General features: G+C 45.2%; 1 protein-coding gene across 5 annotated transcripts; it reads left to right on the top strand.

The window, feature by feature from the left end:
- The first annotated feature begins 352 nt into the window (after positions 1-352).
- On the top strand, positions 353-9,179 carry LOC128296941 (E3 ubiquitin-protein ligase Godzilla). Of its 5 annotated transcripts, XM_053032471.1 has the most exons (9): positions 353-442; positions 1,038-1,198; positions 3,343-4,078; positions 5,382-5,539; positions 5,624-5,715; positions 5,804-6,003; positions 6,318-6,516; positions 6,584-7,142; positions 7,220-9,179. In XM_053032471.1, exons 3-9 carry the CDS (start codon positions 3,857-3,859, stop codon positions 7,677-7,679), a joined length of 1,890 nt encoding a protein of 629 aa, XP_052888431.1. In that variant the 5' UTR covers positions 353-442; positions 1,038-1,198; positions 3,343-3,856; the 3' UTR covers positions 7,680-9,179. The 5 variants fall into 5 exon arrangements, with proteins under 5 accessions (XP_052888431.1, XP_052888432.1, XP_052888435.1 ...); XM_053032472.1 differs by having other exon boundaries at positions 373-1,194; XM_053032475.1 differs by having other exon boundaries at positions 373-1,198; positions 6,330-6,516.
- Positions 9,180-23,321: the final 14,142 nt, after the last annotated feature.

Genomic DNA, 23,321 nt, shown 5'->3' with positions numbered 1-23,321 from the left:
AAAACGAATGTGTTCGCTCGTTCGGGCCCACACGGTCAAAGCAGCGCTGCTCGAAGGTAAAAGCAGTGCTGCTCGAAATGTTCAAACGCGAGCAAATGAAGAATCGCGAACGAACTGTAAAAAGGAATTAAACCCGAAAGAACATTGCGAGTTTAATGTTCAAAAAAAGGCGTGTACTTAAAAAGGCGAATACTGTTTAATATAAAGATCTTCCATTCAAATTCAACGTAATCAAAAGATTCCGCTCGCAGTTTTAGGAAAGGAGTGTAAACACGGCCTAACACAAACGTTGTTGACATTCGAGCTGTGAACTGACAGCACCGACAGCATTTCACTTTATTCCTGACTGGCGCTGGCCTGAGCAGGGTCGATTATTTATACAGCGATAAAATATTGCTGTTATGTGAAAGAAAGCAGTGTGTTCCCGAGAATATGTGGAAACGTAAATTCAAACAACTTGTAGCATTGTAAATCGGGTCTCTTGCATCCATGCTAGTTTCCGTTTTTCGGTTTCCGTAGCAGAAAACCGTGAAGTGTAATCGCGCAGTAGAACAGAGTGATTTTCCAGTGCGTAGCACCTTTGTTTTTGTCTGTGCAGAAGTCGGTGAAGTATTTTCTTGGTGCAAAAAGTGCAAGTGATGTGTGCCACTGCTGGTTAGCATAGTTAAAACGCAGTTTTTCCACTAGCTCACTATTGTTCCCTATAGAATTCTACTCTCTTTCATTCTCGTCCAAACCCTTGCGTGAAAAGGTACTGTGTGGATTCGGATGTGCATGTGTGTGTATGCGGGGAACGATTGCAATGTTTTCAATCGCCAAGACAATCATGGCGACGGCTGCTTAGTGATTACGTCCTCGCGATCCACGGTCCGCAGTAGTGAAGTGTACACTTTCATTCGTTGCGTCCATGTACGCAGGGATTCAGTGTTGCTTCCGATGGAAAGCGAGCAGGAAATGATTCATTCCTGTCAATAATTACGGGCAAAGGAAACGGATTTGTTTTGACTCTTTGTTTTTTCGTTCCATTTTGCGATCAGTTGTCGTCTGTATGAAGCTGTCGGTGTTTACTACGGTGTAAAAGTGTGTGCAACGCGTCGAGTGGAAAAGCGGAAAATCATTGCAAAGATCTTTTTTCTTCCCCCGGAAGGTATACAACAACCCAGCAGCTGATGCTTATTAGTGGATGTAATTCGTGTAGGTAAGAACATGTCTTCTCTTGTCATGATAAATAACCAATCTTATTTGTTTTGGGTGAGCTATTTTAAGGGCTGGCTCCGTACTGTATGCCAACTATAAACAGAATTGTGTGATAGTGGAAAAAGAAGCTCTCCGTGCAATCGTATGGTTCATTTTCTCTCTGTGTTGACTCGTAACTGATGAGGCACACAGCTATTCAACTGTTCAACATGATACACGGTTGATGTTATGAATAGTTTGCCGTTTTTCTACGAACAACATGGAAACATAAAACTCGCGATGGGATGTTTCGCTCACACAAATCCCTTCGTGCACCGCATCGCACCAACAAACACGCAAGCAATCACCTTCAAGGTCAGCCGCGTCCAAGCAATAACTCCATCGTCTGGGATACGGTTTGTCCCAGCAGTATCAGATTCGGCAGTATTCCAAGCAGCTAGAATAAACAGAACAAGAAGATCAAAGTCAGCAGACGGAATCGATTAGTTAAAGCTGCCCAGTTGTGTGGTGTTGTTATGGAGCACACAGTCAAATACAATGTGAGCAACAACTTCAAGTACGTGCCCTTCTCTACGCGGATTAGAATGACTCAGTATCACTTACGCGCACTTGGACCACCCGATGATAAAGAGCAACAAATCAACTCAAAGTATAATACATTAGAATAAGCAGAACTAGCAAACTTGAGGAAAGGTTTTCTCTGCCCATAGGTAATGTGCCCGGCCTATCTCATATGTGTCCAACAATTGAAAACAAAATAATTCAATTTTCAAAACGACGCCATAGTGCCATTATGAACATCGAAAAATGTTTGCTGAAATGGTTTAAACCGTCGCGTTGACATATTTAAGCTTTCCACTTATAGCATATAGGAAAATGTTCCCGTGTACCTACCATGCAACGAGCTTCCTGAAATTTAACTTACTATGGCAACCAGAATGCATTGGTGGAAGTTCATGGAAGAAATAACAAGAAAACGCAATGCCTCCCTTGGACCGAGCGTTTGGATTAGACGTGCGTATGTGTGGATATGTTTCTATTTCCATTGTGATCGTGACTGTGATCGGTTTTATGATCATGCAGCAAAACACACACACAAATCCTCCCCTACAGTCATTGTAGAACGTCTCTTCGTACACCATAACGCATATGACGTATTCTGCGGGGAGAAAATGATGATATTATGTGCCCCACCTAAATAATTCCTCCCATCCATCTCCGTGCGATCTGCTGAGTCTATCAACAAGCTTACAACGCAACGCACCGAACACTTGTTTACAACTGACGGACGTGTGTGCGTTTTTGTGACCAAGCGTACGACGCAAGCATCACTAGAAACATATGATTGAGACTAATTGAAGAAAAGAAAAAACATAAACGACATACCTATTTGCTACCAAACGGCATGCAACGACGTGGCGACTTATGGCCACAGAGGGTTGCTCTCTTAACTCATCGCTATTTGGGTGCTATCAGTCAAGCTTGTAATCAACGATTCGTCAGTAAGCGTTTTGGACAGCGGCCGTCCGATGCATATTTGCATCATAACGTATCGCACACAACGGTGGTTCCTGCTCAGTGCCCATTTACAACGGGACCAGGAGAGGGTGTATATTCTCTAAACCTGATTCTATTACACTTACCTTGCCATCCCTATACTGTAGCAGCTTATTTCAGACGTATTACAATCTTTTCCATTGCGCAAAACATGCTCTAACACGTTAGAAATGTTACAAGTGTTTGTGCAATGTGCACAACGCGTTGTGAACCTGATTCGAACGATTGCTTGCGATAGCAGGCAAGGAAATGAAACAAAGTCACAACATCCTTGAACCTTCACATAGTGGGCCGTGTTTGCGAACGCGAACGTACGTGAACTTCTCTTCCCTGCTGTGAATAATGTTTTGGGACAGGTGCGTATGTGTTCACGCGCTCGCGCGTGTTTCTTCCATGTGGATTAGTCTCAGCATCGGTTGCTTACTATTTCCGGCTGAGTTAATTGTGCTAGAACATTCAATCGAGGGTTTGGCAGCAATAATTAGTTTTCTAGTATTTGTTTTCGTGTTTATTTGTGTCGGTTTAGAACTATTTGTGCGTAATATTTCTTTGATTAATAATTATATGTATTTGTCTTTCTCATTTTAGGATACTGTGTGCATCCTTGTGGAAGGATTTCAGAAACTATAATTAAACAGAAACACAAGAGAAGAAACTGATCCACGATTAGTGGTATTATTTTGCATTCCATTCATTTCTGGTGTGCAAGAGCAACGTATTTTCAGTTCTGGTTATGTGAAGACAATCGTAATACGCACCCGTACCTGATGCATTAGTCTAGCCTCATTTTGTCCAACTACCAATGCCGGCCAGCTGAGTGTGGTGTGTTAGACATGATCAATACCATCATCATCACTCTCCTAGAGCCGGACAGGCGCTAGAGAGTTGTGAATTTCATTCTTTAGTCGTGTATACTACGAGGAGCAAAGAAGAATTAGGCGAGACGTGAAAAAGAGAGAACGGCTTGCTAAAAGGGTATCAGAAACACGGACTCCAGGAGTGAAATAGGCGGTCAGCAGAGAAGTCCAAGAACTTATATATAGTACAGCCGATTATCAGCGTAAGGGTGTTCGCCCTATAGCGAAGCATAATCGGAATAAGCATGCCGCCAGAGTTGGTGATAATGCCGGACGGTTCGGAGCGTATACCGAATGGCCAGCATCAAAACCGGTACCATCGACAACGGAACAAAACCCTCGCTAATCATCGCCAATCCTCGCGTCATCATCGAGTGATGCTGTTGGTCGCAATGGTCCTGATGATGCTGCAGCTGATACCATGCGCCCAAGCGGACATTCTTGTCTATCAGATGCAGAACGATCAGGTAAGGTGTGAAACGCGATCATGAACCGAAAACTAATAGCTTTTCGGAGACACAGAGAATATTGCTTTAGCAAGGTTCAGTACCATTGGGGTATCTTCGAAGGACACAGACATGTTATTATCTGCGATGGTGCGCCAAGAATAAACTAAAAGCTAAATGTTATACAGAATGAGGCCAACTAACCCGCTTTGTTCATTCGGGCTGTTATCAGCAGAGGAAGAAGGCACCTTTGCTTATCTCTGGATAAAGGTTATCGTCTTTGCATCGATCCGAGGACATAGTCTGGAATCGGGACGGGCAAGAGAAAGATGTTGTATTTGTTGCGAATTTGTACAATTTGTGTTCCAGCTGTCCAGCTGTGTGGGATTTTTTTAATGTTATTATTATTTGTCTGGTTACCTTGCAAAGTGTACTTTCAATTGGTGTTAAGCGAGTGGTTAAACAAACCGTAAACACTTTGGAAGTTTTGTTGTGACAGCCGACTAAATTTAACTTGCACGTAGTTCGTGATCGATTACTTTGCAATGAAACAGTAGTAAGCCGTTTGGAGATGTTGCTAAGCGCAACATTTGAAAATATGAACTGATACAATTCTTTTTGAACATTTAAAAACATTTATTTACTATCAAATGTCCGTTTGCGGTTATTGTGAACGCAATGATAACGTACGTAATCGTGCAGTAGCAATAACAAATCTGCCCCAATTCTGTCTAATGCGAAAGCAATGTCTAAGGTCACTCGGAACATACCGACTAGCTGTGCAACGTGTTACAACATGCCACCACTAGTTGAAAATGAGATTACAGGGCGTTTGCGGGTCAAAACTAAATACGACCACATAATTTTTACGGGAATGGGATTTGCTACCGATCCCGTCGTGTGAAAGACCAACACCGGGACGGATTCCTTCAGCAGTAGGAATAATTCCTGTCTTTCTGTGCCTGCTTTTGCGCTCTTTCCCTATCATCTCTACTGATGTACTCTTTCTTCATTCGTTGGTTTTGATAGCTCTGACAGATAGTATGACACACGTTTGCGCCATATCAGCAGTCCGTTGCGAGTGATTTTACTGTTATTAACAGTTTTATGATAATGCAAGCATCGCACAATTTGGATGACGGAAAGAAAAAAATGCTTTACGATGTCGGTTACGGTTCAAATAGCAAACAATTGTGTCCACGCGATTATGACTTGTCTCCTCTTCGTACGCCAATAAGCTTATACGGCCCTGTGTTTGAACATTAGTATTATTTCTGTCCATTAATGCCTCCCCGTTTTTTTTTTGTTTTTGGTTTCTTCGTAGATCATCGAAGAATTTCGCGACCTTCCGGCCACCTTTGGGGGTGACATTCCTGATTCCGGGCTGAAGGTTCTGGCCGACAAAGCCGATCCACCGGATGGTTGTATGGAAATGAGCGCCGCACCGAATTCGACGAGCAAATTTGCGGTAGTGATTTCTCGGTAAAATTTCTTCCTCTAAAGTTTACACTTTGTGCTGTGGGAGATGTTAATCTCATAAGTTTACGTTTCATTTTTTTCCAATAGCTACAACTGTTCGTTCGAGGTGAAGGTACGAAATGCCCAACAGGCTGGATATGCCATGGTCATTGTACACAACGTGGGCAGTAACGATTTGGGTAGGTTTGGGATCAAATAAAGCGAAGATTTCCTGCAATGCTTGATTCGTTTCTAAATAAAATAAACTTCTTTGTTTCTTGTTCACAGAGCATATGTCTGCCAACCATCCGCAGGATCTGCTCATCCCGTCGGTGTTTGTGGGCGAAAGCAGCGGACGCAGCATCATCGAGATGTACCTGTACGATCGAGGTTACGCACTTGTCATCACCGATGACATCCCGTTCAACATTAGCAACAATCTGATTATTCCGTTCGCCATTGTAGTTGGGTTGTGCTTTATCATTATGGTAAGTACCGCGAATAGACGACAATGATCCACGAATGAAGGTGGATTTTGTTAACCGCATTTGCGCATGCTTTCACATTAATGGGCCATTCGGTAACAGTCGGACACTTGCTGGTGCGGTCAGTTTCTCACAAACTTCACTCATTTGCCTAATGTTAAGTTTACAAGTTAATGCTTAGAGAACATGTAATAATAATTGAATAGTACGGCACATTGTACACAGCACTGCGTGTGTAGGTCTAACGAAAACCGAGTAGGTGTCCGATTTATCCTGTGGCCAACTGTACGTGTGTTTTTCCCGCTGATTTTTGGTAGCGTGTCTTGCAGGTGCTGTTCATGATTATCCGTTGCATTCGTGAACGCCGTCGACGGATGCGGCATCGGTTGCCTGCCCGTGTGCTCCGACGGATCGGAATTGTAAAGTTTGCCAAAGGCATGAATTTCGACGTTTGTGCCATCTGTCTGGAAGATTTTGTTGAAAACGAGCGATTGCGGGTGTTGCCCTGTCGGCATGGTAAGCCACTGGAGTGCCATATTCGCTTGCGGCCGTGCTATAATGCGATCTTTTCAACTGTTTTCAGCATATCACGCGATCTGCATCGATCCTTGGTTGACAAAGAATCGCCGCGTTTGTCCTATTTGTAAACGGAAGGTAATTATACGCGGGGAAGCACGTCAACGACGCTACTCCAGCGACAGCATGTCCTCTACGAATGCGGACGAATCGACACCACTGCTAAACTCGTCGGATAACAGTGGAGCGAGTAGCGGTGGTGGTGCTGCTGCAGCAGCAGTAGTAACCGCGCCTCCTGCGACATCGTCTTCCACACCAGTCACTCCCGGCAATACGGTCCCACCATCAAGGGACGCAGGTGGTGCAACGGCGCAAGGTGCTTCACCGCAAAGGGAACAGCAACAACTCCAGCAGAATGCTGTTCCCAGCAGCCATGTGATGGAAGTGCCACCATCGGACGATGACGACGAGCTGTTGGATGATCGAAATGTACCAAGTGCACGTTGGTTGTTGCGTGGCCGTACTTCCTCCCAACAACAGCAGCAACAGCAACCATTAAACGAATCACCTTATAGTCCGATTGGTGACAATGTGGTTTCCTTCCCCCGTTGGAGGTTTTTCCAAAGGTAAAATTGAACAAGAGATAGGGGAAAAGAAACGAAATGCTACAGTTCATTAATAGTATATCTCTTCGATTTGATAGATTTTTCACAAGATCTTCGACGCAGGCCGAAAACGTAGCCGACATTCAACAGGAGCCACCGCCCAACCAGCCACCATCGTCTTCGCCGGGAAATCCCACCTCACCGTTAGGTACCGGTAACAACATCCTCAATGCGCATCTGTCCGGTTCGTTCCACGGTTCGGAGGATACGACCGATGACGAGCTGCTCGATGCAATGCGCCGCGACAGGACAAAGCATCGTCAGTTCCGCTCAGCACCGGACATGCCCTCGACCAGCGTCGGAGCCCGTATCGGTGTGATCGCATTGCCGAACGTGAATTTTAACCCGGTCGGCGGGGTAGCAGCAGCGACAGCAGCACCAACACCATCACCACCACCAACCGAACCTGCATCCGGTGATAGCAATAGACGCGTCCCGAGGCGTTCGCGTCGGCAACGGTGGCACGACACGAATGGCAACAATAGCCACATTGTGTAGATAAACGGTTAAATGCGTGGAAAAAAGCAGAAGGTGCGTGTGTGTAGTGTAGCCGTGGTGGGGGCTACGAAAGGCGATGTGTGTTTTAGGATAATTTTAAACAGGATAGCAAATTGGAGTGTGAATTACCCGCTGTACACGCGGAAGAACTAAAAAAGAGCACTACCGATACACCTATCATTTATCATCAGAGCCAGCATAATGTGCGACCATATTGATGTCGCTTACACACGTGATATAGAGTACATATATATGTAAGCATAACAGCAAGAAAAGGAAAAAAGAGCAAGGATTTTGTTTTTTTTTTAAGATTTGGAACGTTCCCGACGATGCCGTGTAACGCAAGAGCTAATGCGCAATACAACCACTATATCAACCCTGGTCGATTATCTTGTACGTGACTTGCTCCGCTGCAAGATATGAGACTCTCGAATGAGTTAAAATTAACAAACTTCCGATTGTGAACTTTCTTTTGCTAGGTGCCCCTTAAGCCCCCGGCATACTGTGTATTGCATTGCCTTAGTTTAGCCTTGCGGCTATCATCAACATCAACCTGGCAATCGTCGCTTTCTGTTGATCTAATTTACCTTATTACCTTTTACAAGTATATAGTCATTCGCATATTATTCGTATTCGTATGTTTTCATTTTACTAACCGGAACTGATGAGTAGTGCTGAGCAGGAAAAAAGGTCTGTATTGATCAGGCGCAAGGTGGTGAGTGTCATGGAAAGATGAAACATTCAGTTTTGTGTGGTTGGCAAGATAGGGAAAATACGCAATACCAATGTAAATGTGATTTTGAGTGTTGATTTGTTGAAAAAAGCACATGAGTAGACAACGTCAAGTGCAACGCGTTGTTAGTGTCATATTACACTCAACTCAACGTTCATCTTCCAAGCAGTGGTTCTTATTTTTAATTCGCAACGCACTAAACGTGCGAAGCGGTGCAGAAGAGCTAGGCCCCAAACCAGTAGACCAGTAGCAGTATCTCCGATTACTCACGATCATAAGTAGAGCTTCTTTTGTGTTGCGTCGTCCGATCCAAACCCCGGAATTAGATCCCTCTAAGCGGGCGCCATCGTCCATTGGCTCCCATCTGTGGTTAGTAGTGCTAGAGCGGCGTTATAAACCCAAAATGGGTAGTTATGTAGCGGATTAGGAATAAATAACATTCAAAGTAAACACAATCCGTGCGTGTGCGGATGTGTATGTGTAACGTGATGTGTGTAGTAAGTGAACAAATGAGTAAATGAAAAGGCACTTTAAGCGACGTACTTTAGTTGAACGGAAATAGTAATAGAAAATGTGCAAGAGTTCAGCTTGCACTAGAATAACTATCAACGTCCTTCAAAAGGAGTTGTGAACAGGCAAACAAAAAATACACACACAGAAGAACTCATCTCATGACCGAGGCGTAAAACTCTGATTGTAACTACTGAATTCAGCAAAACAAACAACCATCATCGAGAACACGGAATTTACAATAAAGTGAAACACTAGCAGTGAAACATGATTACAAACGATTGCGCGTTTCGGAAACCGAAAGAGAGGATATATGTGAGTACCCGAAAATAAAACTCTCGACGACTTGTAGTAAATGTTGGGGAGCGATTGGCATTTTTCTAGCATTTTATTCCGATTTATATAACATAACACCTTAGTGGAAAACGGAAACAATCGTTTTAACATACAATTCTTTCATGCACCTTCACACTAACTTCCAGATCGACTATTATTTCATACCCGTCTCCCTTACCAGCTGAGGCTCCTCCTGTAGCATATTCCACATACTAAAAAAAAAGGTCGATACGTTCAATTCAATTCAATTCATGTTTATTTTGTCCTCCAGTGGTTTGACAAAAAAATATTAAACTGAACTAAAAACTAAAGAGTCTTTCATAAACTTCTCCCTTAGTTAGTACGTTAACTACCCGAACAATCCAATCGTGTCCCGGAAAAATATCCGCTACACGCTCTGTCCAATAGTGTGGAGTTTTCGCATCCTCCTTTAACAAAACCATTTGGCCAACCTTTAACTTAATTCCTGGCTTTCTACGCTGATTTTTATTATTATTTTTATTATTTATTATTTTTTTTATACTCAGTTCGCCAACGTTTCCAGTACTCGTAATATGATAGTATGATTCCATTCTGAATCATCTGCCTAATCGTTTCATACCCACGCATCCCATTGGCTGGTATTTCAACCAAATCAGGTTCCGGTAACGCATTGATCGGTGCTCCAATCAGAAAGTGACTCGGAGTTAAAACGTTCACCTCCTCAGGGTTATCCATTAAATGTGTCAACGGTCGACTATTCAGCTGAGCCTCCACCTGCGCCAACATCGTCGCCATCTCACCATATGCCAATTGACGAATGCCTACCACCGTCAGGAGCACTCGTTTTGTAGCCTTAACTCTGATCTCCCAAAGACCTACAACAAAACAGACAAAAATACAAATTACAGCAAACAGACCAATGAACAGGTTTCAAATAGATGGGATCATAAAAAAACAATGCCTACGATTGAGAACGGTCGTGCTGGCGTCACACGCGAAATCGGCAACTCTCCAGGTGGTTGTTGAACTAACTCCGACACACGCCGTTCACCAAAGAAGGTCCTGGAATGGTCCAGAACTCTCGACGCATCGCACTAAGTGTCATTATTGGGCCGCCGTGTAATGTTGTACGATGGTAATAATCCGATATCAACCTCGACAGACGAGAGTTGCTTGATATAGCTAAAGGATGCTATAATTTCTGCTGTACCATATATCTAGCGCGGTTCAAGCGACTACCAACTCGGAGTAGATCATCGGTATCCAGAAAAGCTCCCAACGTCTTCAATGATGATTTTGGTGGCGGTCAGGTCCGGGTTGTCAAAGCTGCTTAAGCAACGCTCTTTCGCAGTACACAACCCGTGGTACGCGTGTATTTACTAAATTAATAAATAAAGCAGTTTCTGTCGTGTAACGTGGTTCGGTTGTCTTCATATCGCGGTTGTGGTTTCCCGTGGCCTTCGTACATACAGCATCCAGCAGTGCTATCCTTACCGAAGAACATTCGAAGATGCCGTTCATGGTTTGTACAGTTACCGATCGTACTTGCCCATCTGCCGCTTTTCTCACCCCGATTATCCATCCCTTCAGCCAGCTATTTCGCGGAAGCTGTTCGTCGGCAATAACAACGATGTCATCCACTTCCAGCCGTTTAATAGGTGTGTTCCATTTCGATCGTCGAGTAATCTGTGGGAGATAATCATGAACCTACCTTTTCCAGAACAAATCGGTTAACGCCTGAGATGCTACCCAGTTTCTCTTTACAGCGCATGAGCTGTCATTTAAGGGAATCCAAGATCTAACAGCGTTACTGGATCCAACCAGAAAATGATTGGGTGTTAACACTGGTGATTCGTGGTCATCGTCATCGTCGTCGATGTAGGAACTGGAAGTGGAGATACACACGGTGCACACGTGTAGAAATTCAAGCAAGCACAGGTAATTCCTTGGTCAAGTTCTCCTCATGGACTAGTTATCCGGAGTCTCGCTCACACAACTACGACCTTGATCTGCATGAAGCGAAGTGTAAAGGTGAGGGTTTAAGGTCATTGGTGTCTTGGCCATTGCTAACAAACGTGAGACGAATGGTATCAACCCCGAGTAGGGAGGGATTCTGAATCGAGAATAGGTATCCCTCTAATTGCTTAGTCCTCACTAGTTAGCTCCCCGCACACAAACTGGGTGGTCGCAGGTACACCAACCGGCTTTGAACATGAAAGTCAACTGTGGTAGTTGACAGGTGTACTTTGTGGCAAGTGTACAAATCAGTGTCTACGTCAGTTGAACGCTTGAGGCCGTCTTCATTCTCCTTGCGGGGGGTTTTCGGTTCGTAGACATCGTGGTATGCGCCGCTGTAGGGGTGCGCCACGTGGGCAAACCCGCCACTGCAGCAGCAGACTCGTGAGGTAGAGTGCGCGAAGGGTGACTATGAGGAAAAAATGGAGGAGCAGCCTCTCCATCCTGTAGTCTATACGCAGACCGTGCTTTTCCGATCGCGAGGAGAGTAAGCTGACGCACAGGTAGTTGCATGACTCCTGTTTGGATTCAAACGCCTGGACAAATGTACCCAGAGGGCCTATACTGACGTAAATGTCTTAACGGGCCATCCGGCATAGGTTTCTGAGGCTTGAGGAGTTGTTAGTCCGTAGGCGCTCCGGCGAATCGGGCAGTTCCCTTATTATGGTGATTCCTGTTCGAGCAGACTTCCTTGGCTAAGGATGTGGGTTCTCTATGATTCTCTCCTCTGACAGTCCAAAAGAAAGAATGGATTGCGATCAATTTGAGGATCAATATCTGCAGCATGACCACTGTGCGGTTATCCCACAGTGGCTATGAAGTTTGTAGCTGACGTTTCTTGTTCCGTGTGACACTTCAGCGGAAGTTGTTACAACGTGTTTGATCCTTTTCTTTGAGAGTTGTAATAAAGTAAAATCTGTAAATAGGCAACTCGTTGCAGACGGTGTTTTATCTTTTCCTCAAAGCGAGGGTTGGATGAAGTTTCAAATCCGCCCACCCTGTCTTACCTAGCACGGCGTACGAAGGAACTAATGATAGAATACGACGAACAAAAAGTTGTCAACAAATTGCCTCATATGACCAATCAAGAAATTAATGATGAGTTGATGGAAATTTTCAAACGTCACAACCTGTCAGCATTAAGTCAAGAGATATTGCAAGAACGCCTGCCGTATGAGCGATAGACGATGAAAAGACATATCCACCGGTTTCACCTCTAATAAATTAAATGCCATTGCAACCCTATTATCAGGCCGATACGATCGAAGGACAGGAAGCTGATACAGATCTGATCTGATCTGCTGGATCGAGTTCAAAGGATGACAGCGATACGAGCATCATGCGGCCTCCGTACCACCAGATACAAGACGGCGGTAATACTGGCGGGCATAGTTCCTATATGCTTGCTGGTAAAAAAAGACGCGCGGTGTTATCAACGGCAGCAGTAGGGCGCAAGGACCCTCACCACCTCGTAACTCCGCAATGAGGAGCGGTTGGCTACGCTCACAATGTGGCAAAGCTCGTGGGACTCGTGGCGTGGCAGTCACGGAAACATGGAGTCGTCGACTTCTGACGCAGGTGTTGTCCGGACACGGATTTTTCCGTGAATACCTGCACGTTATGAAGTTCACGGAGTCCCCGGATTGCCTGAGATCTCCCGGCGTCCCTGAGACGGTGAAGCATGCGATATTCGAATGCCCTAGGTTCGCGGATGCATGCCTGCGACTTCTGCACGAGGACGGCTCCGATCCTGTGTCTCCAGACAACCTGCTGTCCCATCTTCTGAAGGGACAGGCAGAGCGGAATAGGATCGCTGAGATGGCGAAAAAGACACGTCAGAGTTACAGGAAGCGTGGAACGCGGAACGTGGGAGCCTGACGGAGCCCGTCGGTCGAACGAGCCACGAACTGGTGGTCGCTTTGCGAAACGAGCGACGTAACGCGGCCCGGAAGTTGGCGACACAACAACGCCGGCATAGCCGGCTTCCTTCACCACCACCAACCCCGCGGACAGCGAGAGGACTCGAAAGTGGACGAGAGAGAGTCCGTCTCTTTCGTGAAAGGCGACGAGCGGAAGCCGACCCGAGAAGTCTACTCGAGTCTGCATCCAATGGAAGCACCGCGGATTCCACGAGGGACGGCATCCTGACGGCCGACGAGATGGCATCCATCTCGGAGGCTAGGACGAAAGAAGATCTGATCTGATCTGTAACAGCACCGATGCAAATGCTACCGTCGGAAAATCACCAAAGTCATTAGCATCGAACAGCTACAAAGTTCCTTCTGAGGATCGCTTAGTAAGCAACAATCTCTCAACACTACAACTAAAGATACCATTTAAGTTTGGCAACTGCACCTCATTCGTTCCAAAAAAGCTCTCTAGTTCCAGCGGTATATTCGGTGCGAGCACAATAACGACCAAATCCAACCAGATGACAATATTAGCTGGTGAAAATATGTTCGCTTCTACATTCGAAAGAGCAAGAAAGATAAAAAAGAAGAGCATTAGAAGCCTGCCTGGAAAAGCAATTATGCCACCACTAATCTTGTGATCTTGGGACTTGTGGAGCACCATCGCTAAATTTGAGTTTCAACACATCCCACAATACGCTCAGCGACAATCCAAACAAGTATTCTAATTTGACAGAGTATCGCTACTAACATCAAGCATACAATTTGGCAAATCAACGAATTGAAACAGACAGCCAGGCGAAGCATGACCCGGGGAGTAATCAGGTTGCTTCCACGACCCACATAGAACCGGTGATGAGTTATTACTCATCATTTGACGAAACACTAAAATATGCTCATTTGCAAGAACATTCCCTACCTTCAGACTTCACTAGACACTAAAATATGCTCATTTGCAAGAACATTCCCTACCTTCAGAAGAGCCGAAAGATAGTCGACGACTAAAACATGTTGACATAAAGTATAACTTCATACGGGAGTTGGTAGAAGAAGTGAAGATTAAAATTATGTACATTCCAACGAGGAATCAGCTAGCGGATTTGATGACGAAAGGTTTGCCGCCCAGTGTATTTGTACATTTGCGTGAAGCTTTAGGAGCTTTAGGTTCAAAGAGATTGAGCAGGAGTATTGAGGATCAATATCTGCAGCATGACCACTGTGCGGTTATCCCACAGTGGCTATGAAGTTTGTAGCTGACGTTTCTTGTTCCGTGTGACACTTCAGCGGAAGTTGTTACGAGTTACGAATCAACCATACCAAGAATTGATTGGCTGTCTAGCCTATGTGGCTCAAAGCTCCCGAGCAGATTTATGTGCAGCAGTTAATCTGCTGAGTCAACATCAAAGTTGTCCTACTGAGCAGCATTGGGTTTACTTGAAGCGAGTCCTTCGTTACATCAAGGGAATACTTGACATCGGTTTAGAGTTTCGAGGTGGAGAACAAGCGAAGGCGATGATTGCTTATTCTGATGCGGATTGGGGCAATGATGTGAATGACAGACGATCTATTTCTGGTGGTATTTTGCGAGTATTCGGAGGTACTGTAATATGGCTGACTAGGAAGCAACAATCCGTTGCGTTGTCATCAAGCAAGCTGTTGAGAATGCCGCGAAAGTCCAAAATTAATTCTGTACGATATCTTAGTTTACAGAAGAATCACAAAATTAGTGTTTTATTTCAGCAAACAGTCGCGGTTAAAAGAGACCGAGGGCGCGTCCTTCGGCTCTATTTATCCCTTTTTTCCCAGGGCGCCATCGCAACCGCCGCTATAATAATGGTGGGCACTGTCCCACCGTTGTTTCTGCTCTCGAAGCTCTACAACAGCAGACGGCTGTTGTAGGGCGTAAGCGTTATCAAAACAAACGCATTTACAACACAAGCTGAAGCTGAATTCATGGCGTTATGTACAACGGTTTGCGATGGAATTTGGTTGCGTAGATTGTTGATCGATTTGGGAATCGAAATAATAGGAGCTGTAACGTACTACGAAGACAACCAGTCATGCATTCGTGTAGCAGAAGAGCCGAAAGATAGTCGACGACTAAAACATGTTGACATAAAGTATAACTTCATACGGGAGTTGGTAGAAGAAGCGAAGATTAAAATTATGTACATTCCAACGAGGAATCAGCTAGCGGATTTGATGACGAAAGGTTTGCCGCCCAGTGTATTTGTACATTTGCGTGAAGCTTTAGGAGCTTTAGGTTCAAAGAGATTGAGCAGGAGTATTGAGGATCAATATCTGCAGCATGACCACTGTGCGGTTATCCCACAGTGGCTATGAAGTTTGTAGCTAACGTTTCTTGTTCCGTGTGACACTTCAGCGGAAGTTGTTACAACGTGTTTGATCCTTTTCTTTGAGAGTTGTAATAAAGTAAAATCTGTAAATAGGCAACTCGTTGCAGACGGTGTTTTATCTTTTCCTCAAAGCGAGGGTTGGATGAAGTTTCAAATCCGCCCACCCTGTCTTACCTAGCACGGCGTACGAAGGAACTAATGATAGAATACGACGAACAAAAAGTTGTCAACAAATTGCCTCATATGACCAATCAAGAAATTAATGATGAGTTGATGGAAATTTTCAAACGTCACAACCTGTCAGCATTAAGTCAAGAGATATTGCAAGAACGCCTGCCGTATGAGCGATAGACGATGAAAAGACATATCCACCGGTTTCACCTCTAATAAATTAAATGCCATTGCAACCCTATTATCAGGCCGATACGATCGAAGGACAGGAAGCTGATACAGATCTGATCTGATCTGCTGGATCGAGTTCAAAGGATGACAGCGATACGAGCATCATGCGGCCTCCGTACCACCAGATACAAGACGGCGGTAGTACTGGCGGGCATAGTTCCTATATGCTTGCTGGTAAAAAAAGACGCGCGGTGTTATCAACGGCAGCAGGAGGGCGCAAGGACCCTCACCACCTCGTAACTCCGCAATGAGGAGCGGTTGGCTACGCTCACAATGTGGCAAAGCTCGTGGGACTCGTGGCGTGGCAGTCACGGAAACATGGAGTCGTCGACTTCTGACGCAGGTGTTGTCCGGACACGGATTTTTTCGTGAATACCTGCACGTTATGAAGTTCACGGAGTCCCCGGATTGCCTGAGATCTCCCGGCGTCCCTGAGACGGTGAAGCATGCGATATTCGAATGCCCTAGGTTCGCGGATGCATACCTGCGACTTCTGCACGAGGACGGCTCCGATCCTGTGTCTCCAGACAACCTGCTGTCCCATCTTCTGAAGGGACAGGCAGAGCGGAATAGGATCGCTGAGATGGCGAAAAAGACACGTCAGAGTTACAGGAAGCGTGGAACGCGGAACGTGGGAGCCTGACGGAGCCCGTCGGTCGAACGAGCCACGAACTGGTGGTCGCTTCGCGAAACGAGCGACGTAACGCGGCCCGGAAGTTGGCGACACAACAACGCCGGCATAGCCGGCTTCCTTCACCACCACCAACCCCGCGGACAGCGAGAGGACTCGAAAGTGGACGAGAGAGAGTCCGTCTCTTTCGTGAAAGGCGACGAGCGGAAGCCGACCCGAGAAGTCTACCCGAGTCTGCATCCAATGGAAGCACCGCGGATTCCACGAGGGACGGCATCCTGACGGCCGACGAGATGGCATCCATCTCGGAGGCTAGGACGAAAGAAGATCTGATCTGATCTGTAACAGCACCGATGCAAATGCTACCGTCGGAAAATCACCAAAGTCATTAGCATCGAACAGCTACAAAGTTCCTTCTGAGGATCGCTTAGTAAGCAACAATCTCTCAACACTACAACTAAAGATACCATTTAAGTTTGGCAACTGCACCTCATTCGTTCCAAAAAAGCTCTCTAGTTCCAGCGGTATATTCGGTGCGAGCACAATAACGACCAAATCCAACCAGATGACAATATTAGCTGGTGAAAATATGTTCGCTTCTACATTCGAAAGAGCAAGAAAGATAAAAAAGAAGAGCATTAGAAGCCTGCCTGGAAAAGCAATTATGCCACCACTAATCTTGTGATCTTGGGACTTGTGGAGCACCATCGCTAAATTTGAGTTTCAACACATCCCACAATACGCTCAGCGACAATCCAAACAAGTATTCTAATTTGACAGAGTATCGCTACTAACATCAAGCATACAATTTGGCAAATCAACAAATTGAAACAGACAGCCAGGCGAAGCATGACCCGGGGAGTAATCAGGTTGCTTCCACGACCCACATAGAACCGGTGATGAGTTATTACTCATCATTTGACGAAACAATAAAATATGCTCATTTGCAAGAACATTCCCTACCTTCAGACTTCACTAGACACTAAAATATGCTCATTTGCAAGAACATTCCCTACCTTCAGAAGAGCCGAAAGATAGTCGACGACTAAAACATGTTGACATAAAGTATAACTTCATACGGGAGTTGGTAGAAGAAGCGAAGATTAAAATTATGTACATTCCAACGAGGAATCAGCTAGCGGATTTGATGACGAAAGGTTTGCCGCCCAGTGTATTTGTACATTTGCGTGAAGCTTTAGGATCTTTAGGTTCAAAGAGATTGAGCAGGAGTATTGAGGATCAATATCTGCAGCATGACCACTGTGCGGTTATCCCACAGTGGCTATGAAGTTTGTAGCTAACGTTTCTTGTTCCGTGTGACACTTCAGCGGAAGTTGTTACAACGTGTTTGATCCTTTTCTTTGAGAGTTGTAATAAAGTAAAATCTGTAAATAGGCAACTCGTTGCAGACGGTGTTTTATCTTTTCCTCAAAGCGAGGGTTGGATGAAGTTTCAAATCCGCCCACCCTGTCTTACCTAGCACGGCGTACGAAGGAACTAATGATAGAATACGACGAACAAAAAGTTGTCAACAAATTGCCTCATATGACCAATCAAGAAATTAATGATGAGTTGATGGAAATTTTCAAACGTCACATCCTGTCAGCATTAAGTCAAGAGATATTGCAAGAACGCCTGCCGTATGGGCTATAGACGATGAAAAAACATATCCACCGGTTTCACCACTGATAAATTAAATGCCGTTGCAACCCTATTATCAGGCCGATACGATCGAAGGACAGGAAGCTGATACAGATCTGATCTGATCTACTGGATCGAGTTCAAAGGATGACAGCGATACGAGCATCATGCGGCCTCCGTACCACCAGATACAAGACGGCGGTAGTACTGGCGGGCATAGTTCCTATATGCTTGCTGGTAAAAAAAGACGCGCGGTGTTATCAACGGCAGCAGGAGGGCGCAAGGACCCTCACCACCTCGTAACTCCGCAATGAGGAGCGGTTGGCTACGCTCACAACGTGGCAAAGCTCGTGGGACTCGTGGCGTGGCAGTCACGGAAACATGGAGTCGTCGACTTCTGACGCAGGTGTTGTCCGGACACGGATTTTTTCGTGAATACCTGCACGTTATGAAGTTCACGGAGTCCCCGGATTGCCTGAGATCTCCCGGCGTCCCTGAGACGGTGAAGCATGCGATATTCGAATGCCCTAGGTTCGCGGATGCATGCCTGCGACTTCTGCACGAGGACGGCTCCGATCCTGTGTCTCCAGACAACCTGCTGTCCCATCTTCTGAAGGGACAGGCAGAGCGGAATAGGATCGCTGAGATGGCGAAAAAGACACGTCAGAGTTACAGGAAGCGTGGAACGCGGAACGTGGGAGCCTGACGGAGCCCGTCGGTCGAACGAGCCACGAACTGGTGGTCGCTTCGCGAAACGAGCGACGTAACGCGGCCCGGAAGTTGGCGACACAACAACGCCGGCATAGCCGGCTTCCTTCACCACCACCAACCCCGCGGACAGCGAGAGGACTCGAAAGTGGACGAGAGAGAGTCCGTCTCTTTCGTGAAAGGCGACGAGCGGAAGCCGACCCGAGAAGTCTACTCGAGTCTGCATCCAATGGAAGCACCGCGGATTCCACGAGGGACGGCATCCTGACGGCCGACGAGATGGCATCCATCTCGGAGGCTAGGACGAAAGAAGATCTGATCTGATCTGTAACAGCACCGATGCAAATGCTACCGTCGGAAAATCACCAAAGTCATTAGCATCGAACAGCTACAAAGTTCCTTCTGAGGATCGCTTAGTAAGCAACAATCTCTCAACACTACAACTAAAGATACCATTTAAGTTTGGCAACTGCACCTCATTCGTTCCAAAAAAGCTCTCTAGTTCCAGCGGTATATTCGGTGCGAGCACAATAACGACCAAATCCAACCAGATGACAATATTAGCTGGTGAAAATATGTTCGCTTCTACATTCGAAAGAGCAAGAAAGATAAAAAAGAAGAGCATTAGAAGCCTGCCTGGAAAAGCAATTATGCCACCACTAATCTTGTGATCTTGGGACTTGTGGAGCACCATCGCTAAATTTGAGTTTCAACACATCCCACAATACGCTCAGCGACAATCCAAACAAGTATTCTAATTTGACAGAGTATCGCTACTAACATCAAGCATACAATTTGGCAAATCAACGAATTGAAACAGACAGCCAGGCGAAGCATGACCCGGGGAGTAATCAGGTTGCTTCCTCGACCCACATAGAACCGGTGATGAGTTATTACTCATCATTTGACGAAACACTAAAATATGCTCATTTGCAAGAACATTCCCTACCTTCAGGCTTCTTTGACCTTTCCAATCACAACTTTGCTCTTCTTTCTTGGGTATTTCATTTTCCTTACGTTTTGAGGAAACTTTACCCAAAATCAACGTTCACATACACATACCTCACCACCCGAGTAATCCACATAGAGGTGGCAATGTCGCTATGCACCGACTCATGCATTATGGCAATACGGAATATATGGGCAAGAAGGGCGACTTATAGCAACCGGGGTACTAAGTTCCAGGGCGCTAGCAAAATCGTGCATGAATTCGAACATGACCCATATCACACGAGCATAGCAGCAGGCCTCACTACATCGGGTATTACATGGCACTTTTATACTATATCTGCGCCTCACATGCATGGCGCATGGGACCGACTGATCCAAAGCGCGAAGAAGAACCTCGCAGTAGTTATAAAAGAGAAACGGCCAAGCCACGAGACATTGAACATACCCTTGTGGAAATAGAAAACAGCAGTACCCTTAGATGAGCACGAATCACCAGTGTTAACACCCAATCATTTTCTGGTTGGATCCAGTAACGCTGTTAGATCTTGGATTCCCTTAAATGACAGCTCATGCGCTGTAAAGAGCAACTGGGTAGCATCTCAGGCGTTAACCGATTTGTTCTGGAAAAGGTAGGTTCATGATTATCTCCCACAGATTACTCGACGATCGAAATGGAACACACCTATTAAACGGCTGGAAGTGGATGACATCGTTGTTATTGCCGACGAACAGCTTCCGCGAAATAGCTGGCTGAAGGGATGGATAATCGGGGTGAGAAAAGCGGCAGATGGGCAAGTACGATCGGTAACTGTACAAACCATGAACGGCATCTTCGAATGTTCTTCGGTAAGGATAGCACTGCTGGATGCTGTATGTACGAAGGCCACGGGAAACCACAACCACGATATGAAGACAACCGAACCACGTTACACGACAGAAACTGCTTTATTTATTAATTTAGTAAATACACGCGTACCACGGGTTGTGTACTGCGAAAGAGCGTTGCTTAAGCAGCTTTGACAACCCGGACCTGACCGCCACGAAGGACGACTCCGCCGCCTCCATCGGGCGGCGAACATTGACAGCTGTCAACTGTCAACTTGGATCGGGCGAGCTTTGTGCACCGAACGCGAGGAGAAACAAATATTTATAAACCGGAAACCGGTGTCGGTGTCTTTTTGGTGTCGTGATCGTTCATCATTTTTATTTTCTTCTGTAGCTTCCCTTGGTACTTTACTCCTTAAGTTTAACCATAAGACTGACGGTCTGTCTTCGCTGTTCGAATCATTGGCTCCTGATTTCCATTTCGCCCGCGTATAGCTATCCTATCTCACTCTTCCGCTCTCTCCTTCTCTCCATATTTCGCCCTATTTTAAATTTAGTAATAATGAACGTTATTTTCGCTGTGAGTCTTATTTGTTTTTTTGTTTTTTTTTTGTACACATTTCTGTTTCTTACGTGTTTCGTGCGTTCATTCCCTGTTCTTCAATCCTTACAACTTTTTTCCATTTTTATTCTCCAGAACTCCTCTCCACCACTACATATTTCCCCTCTTCTACCCTCAACTATATAAAATGTTATTTTCAATTTGCATAAAATGTGTGTTTACTACTGTTTTTTAATTAAGTAATAATTCCTGCATATCTGTATCGGTTTCGATGACGTGGTACATTAGAGAATCCTTAAATCTGTCTGGCATCCGTACGCTTCTTGTAGGCCTATTTGGCAGTTCCATTTTGTTGCTAGTTTTACCTGTTATTGTGGTTTGTTCTTCTTCATCCTCGTCATTAGAGCGATATTCTTGAATTTGTTTTCGTTTAACGTCTTTTACGTTTCTTGTTACCTTCACCCCGGTAGTACTTATAATAACCACTTTTGCACCCTCTCTGCTAATTACTATATATTCTTCGTTACTAAAAGTTGGGTCTGTCTTTGTTCTTTGTGGGATGGCCATGACCACTTTATCGCCCACGCTGATGTTGTTCTCCCGTGCCCCTCGGTGTTTATCGGCGAATTGTTTGCTAACTAACTTCGCTGCTGCGTCGTCCTCACGTACATTCTCACGATCCAGAGTGTGTTTGGTGTCCCATAAACAAGGGAAGGTTCCTCTATAACGAAAACCAACAAGAAGTTCAAATGGAGTAACACCTAGCCTTGAATGATACTTTTGTGTGTTATGGATATGAATATATTCATCCATAGCAGATCTCCAATTTCTTTCTTCTTGTTTTGCTGCCGCCATTGCCTTAATTATCCCTTGATTTTGTCTTTCTACCGCTCCATTCGACTGCGGACAAAGAGGGATGGATTTGCGAATTCTTACTCCCTTTGCCTCCCAAAAGTCTACAAATTCTGTGCCTTGAAACGGAGGACCATTGTCGCTTTGTATAATCAAAGGTAAACCCCAAATTGAAAAGATTTTGCAAAGAGCGGAATTGGTATTTTTCGCGTCCGTTACTCTTATCTCGGAAATATGAAGATAACGAGAATACGTATCAACGCATATCAAAAATTCTCCAGTTCCACATCCTTGTAACGACAGGAAATCGATTTGTAATATTTCCCAGGGTCCATCTGGTAGCTTCCGACTGGATAGCGGGATCGGCGGGTTCTTCCTCGATATCGTGATGCATGTTTCGCATCTACTGACATAGGTTGCTGCTTCCTTGGCCATATTAGGCCACCAAAAGAACTCTCTCAATATTCTTTTAGTCGCTCCGCATCCTATATGACCCCGATGAGCCACTTTGAGAGCAGTTCTACGGAGTGTACCGGGTAGCACAATCAAGTCATTTTTGAATACAAGCGGACCCAAGGACCTCAAATTATTAGCTTCAGATTCGAATCGCTTAAGATCTCTAGACCATTTACCAAGGTGAATTCCTGATCTTACTCTAGCTAGTTCTTCATCTTGTTCTGATGCTGTCTGAATCTCTGCCCATGATATTGACATATTACCTGCATCCAAGGAATAGAGAATATGTTTTTCGTTGTCTTCATCAAATGGTTCGTCTGCCTGTGACCCGTGTATCAGTCTGGACAATGCATCAGCAACATTTAGATGTCCAGGAACTCGGTCTATTTTAAAGTGGTATGGAAGTAAACGCAGTGACCAAGCTTCTGCTCGAGTAATTGCCCGTTTACCGGTGCGATGCGTTCCGCCAAAAATAAATTCATTTGCCTCAGAGTCTGTTCTGATTGTGAAGAACTTGTTTATAAGGTAATACGAGAACCTTTCAACACTCCACACGATTGCTAGAGCTTCTTTCTGGGTCTGAGGGTATCTTTGCTCTGCAGTTGTAAGCGCCTTGGATGCACAAGCAATAATTCTGGGTTTACCGGCTTTACTAAATTGGATAAGGACTGCACCAAGGCCTATTGGAGAAGCATCTACGAATAGTTCTGTCTTGTCGTTATAATCGAAATAGCCTAGCCTCTTGATATACTTAAGTGCCTCTCTTTTAA

This window comes from Anopheles moucheti, chromosome 2 (genome assembly GCF_943734755.1).
Source record: "Anopheles moucheti chromosome 2, idAnoMoucSN_F20_07, whole genome shotgun sequence".
Lineage (NCBI taxonomy): Eukaryota > Metazoa > Arthropoda > Insecta > Diptera > Culicidae > Anopheles > Anopheles moucheti.
Note: the sequence above shows the minus strand (reverse complement) of the source record. Positions and strands in the feature narration are given on the sequence as shown.

What these genes read in the sequence shown, in the direction of transcription:
- LOC128296941 (XM_053032471.1), top strand. Translation starts at nt 3,857, where the DNA reads ATGCCGCCAGAGTTGGTGATAATGCCGGACGGTTCGGAGCGTATACCG. An exon ending in GGTTGTGCTTTATCATTATG is followed by an intron (nt 6,004 to 6,317) that starts GTAAGTACCGCG and finishes GATTTTTGGTAG; the next exon opens with CGTGTCTTGCAGGTGCTGTT. An exon ending in CGTTGGAGGTTTTTCCAAAG is followed by an intron (nt 7,143 to 7,219) that starts GTAAAATTGAAC and finishes TCGATTTGATAG; the next exon opens with ATTTTTCACAAGATCTTCGA.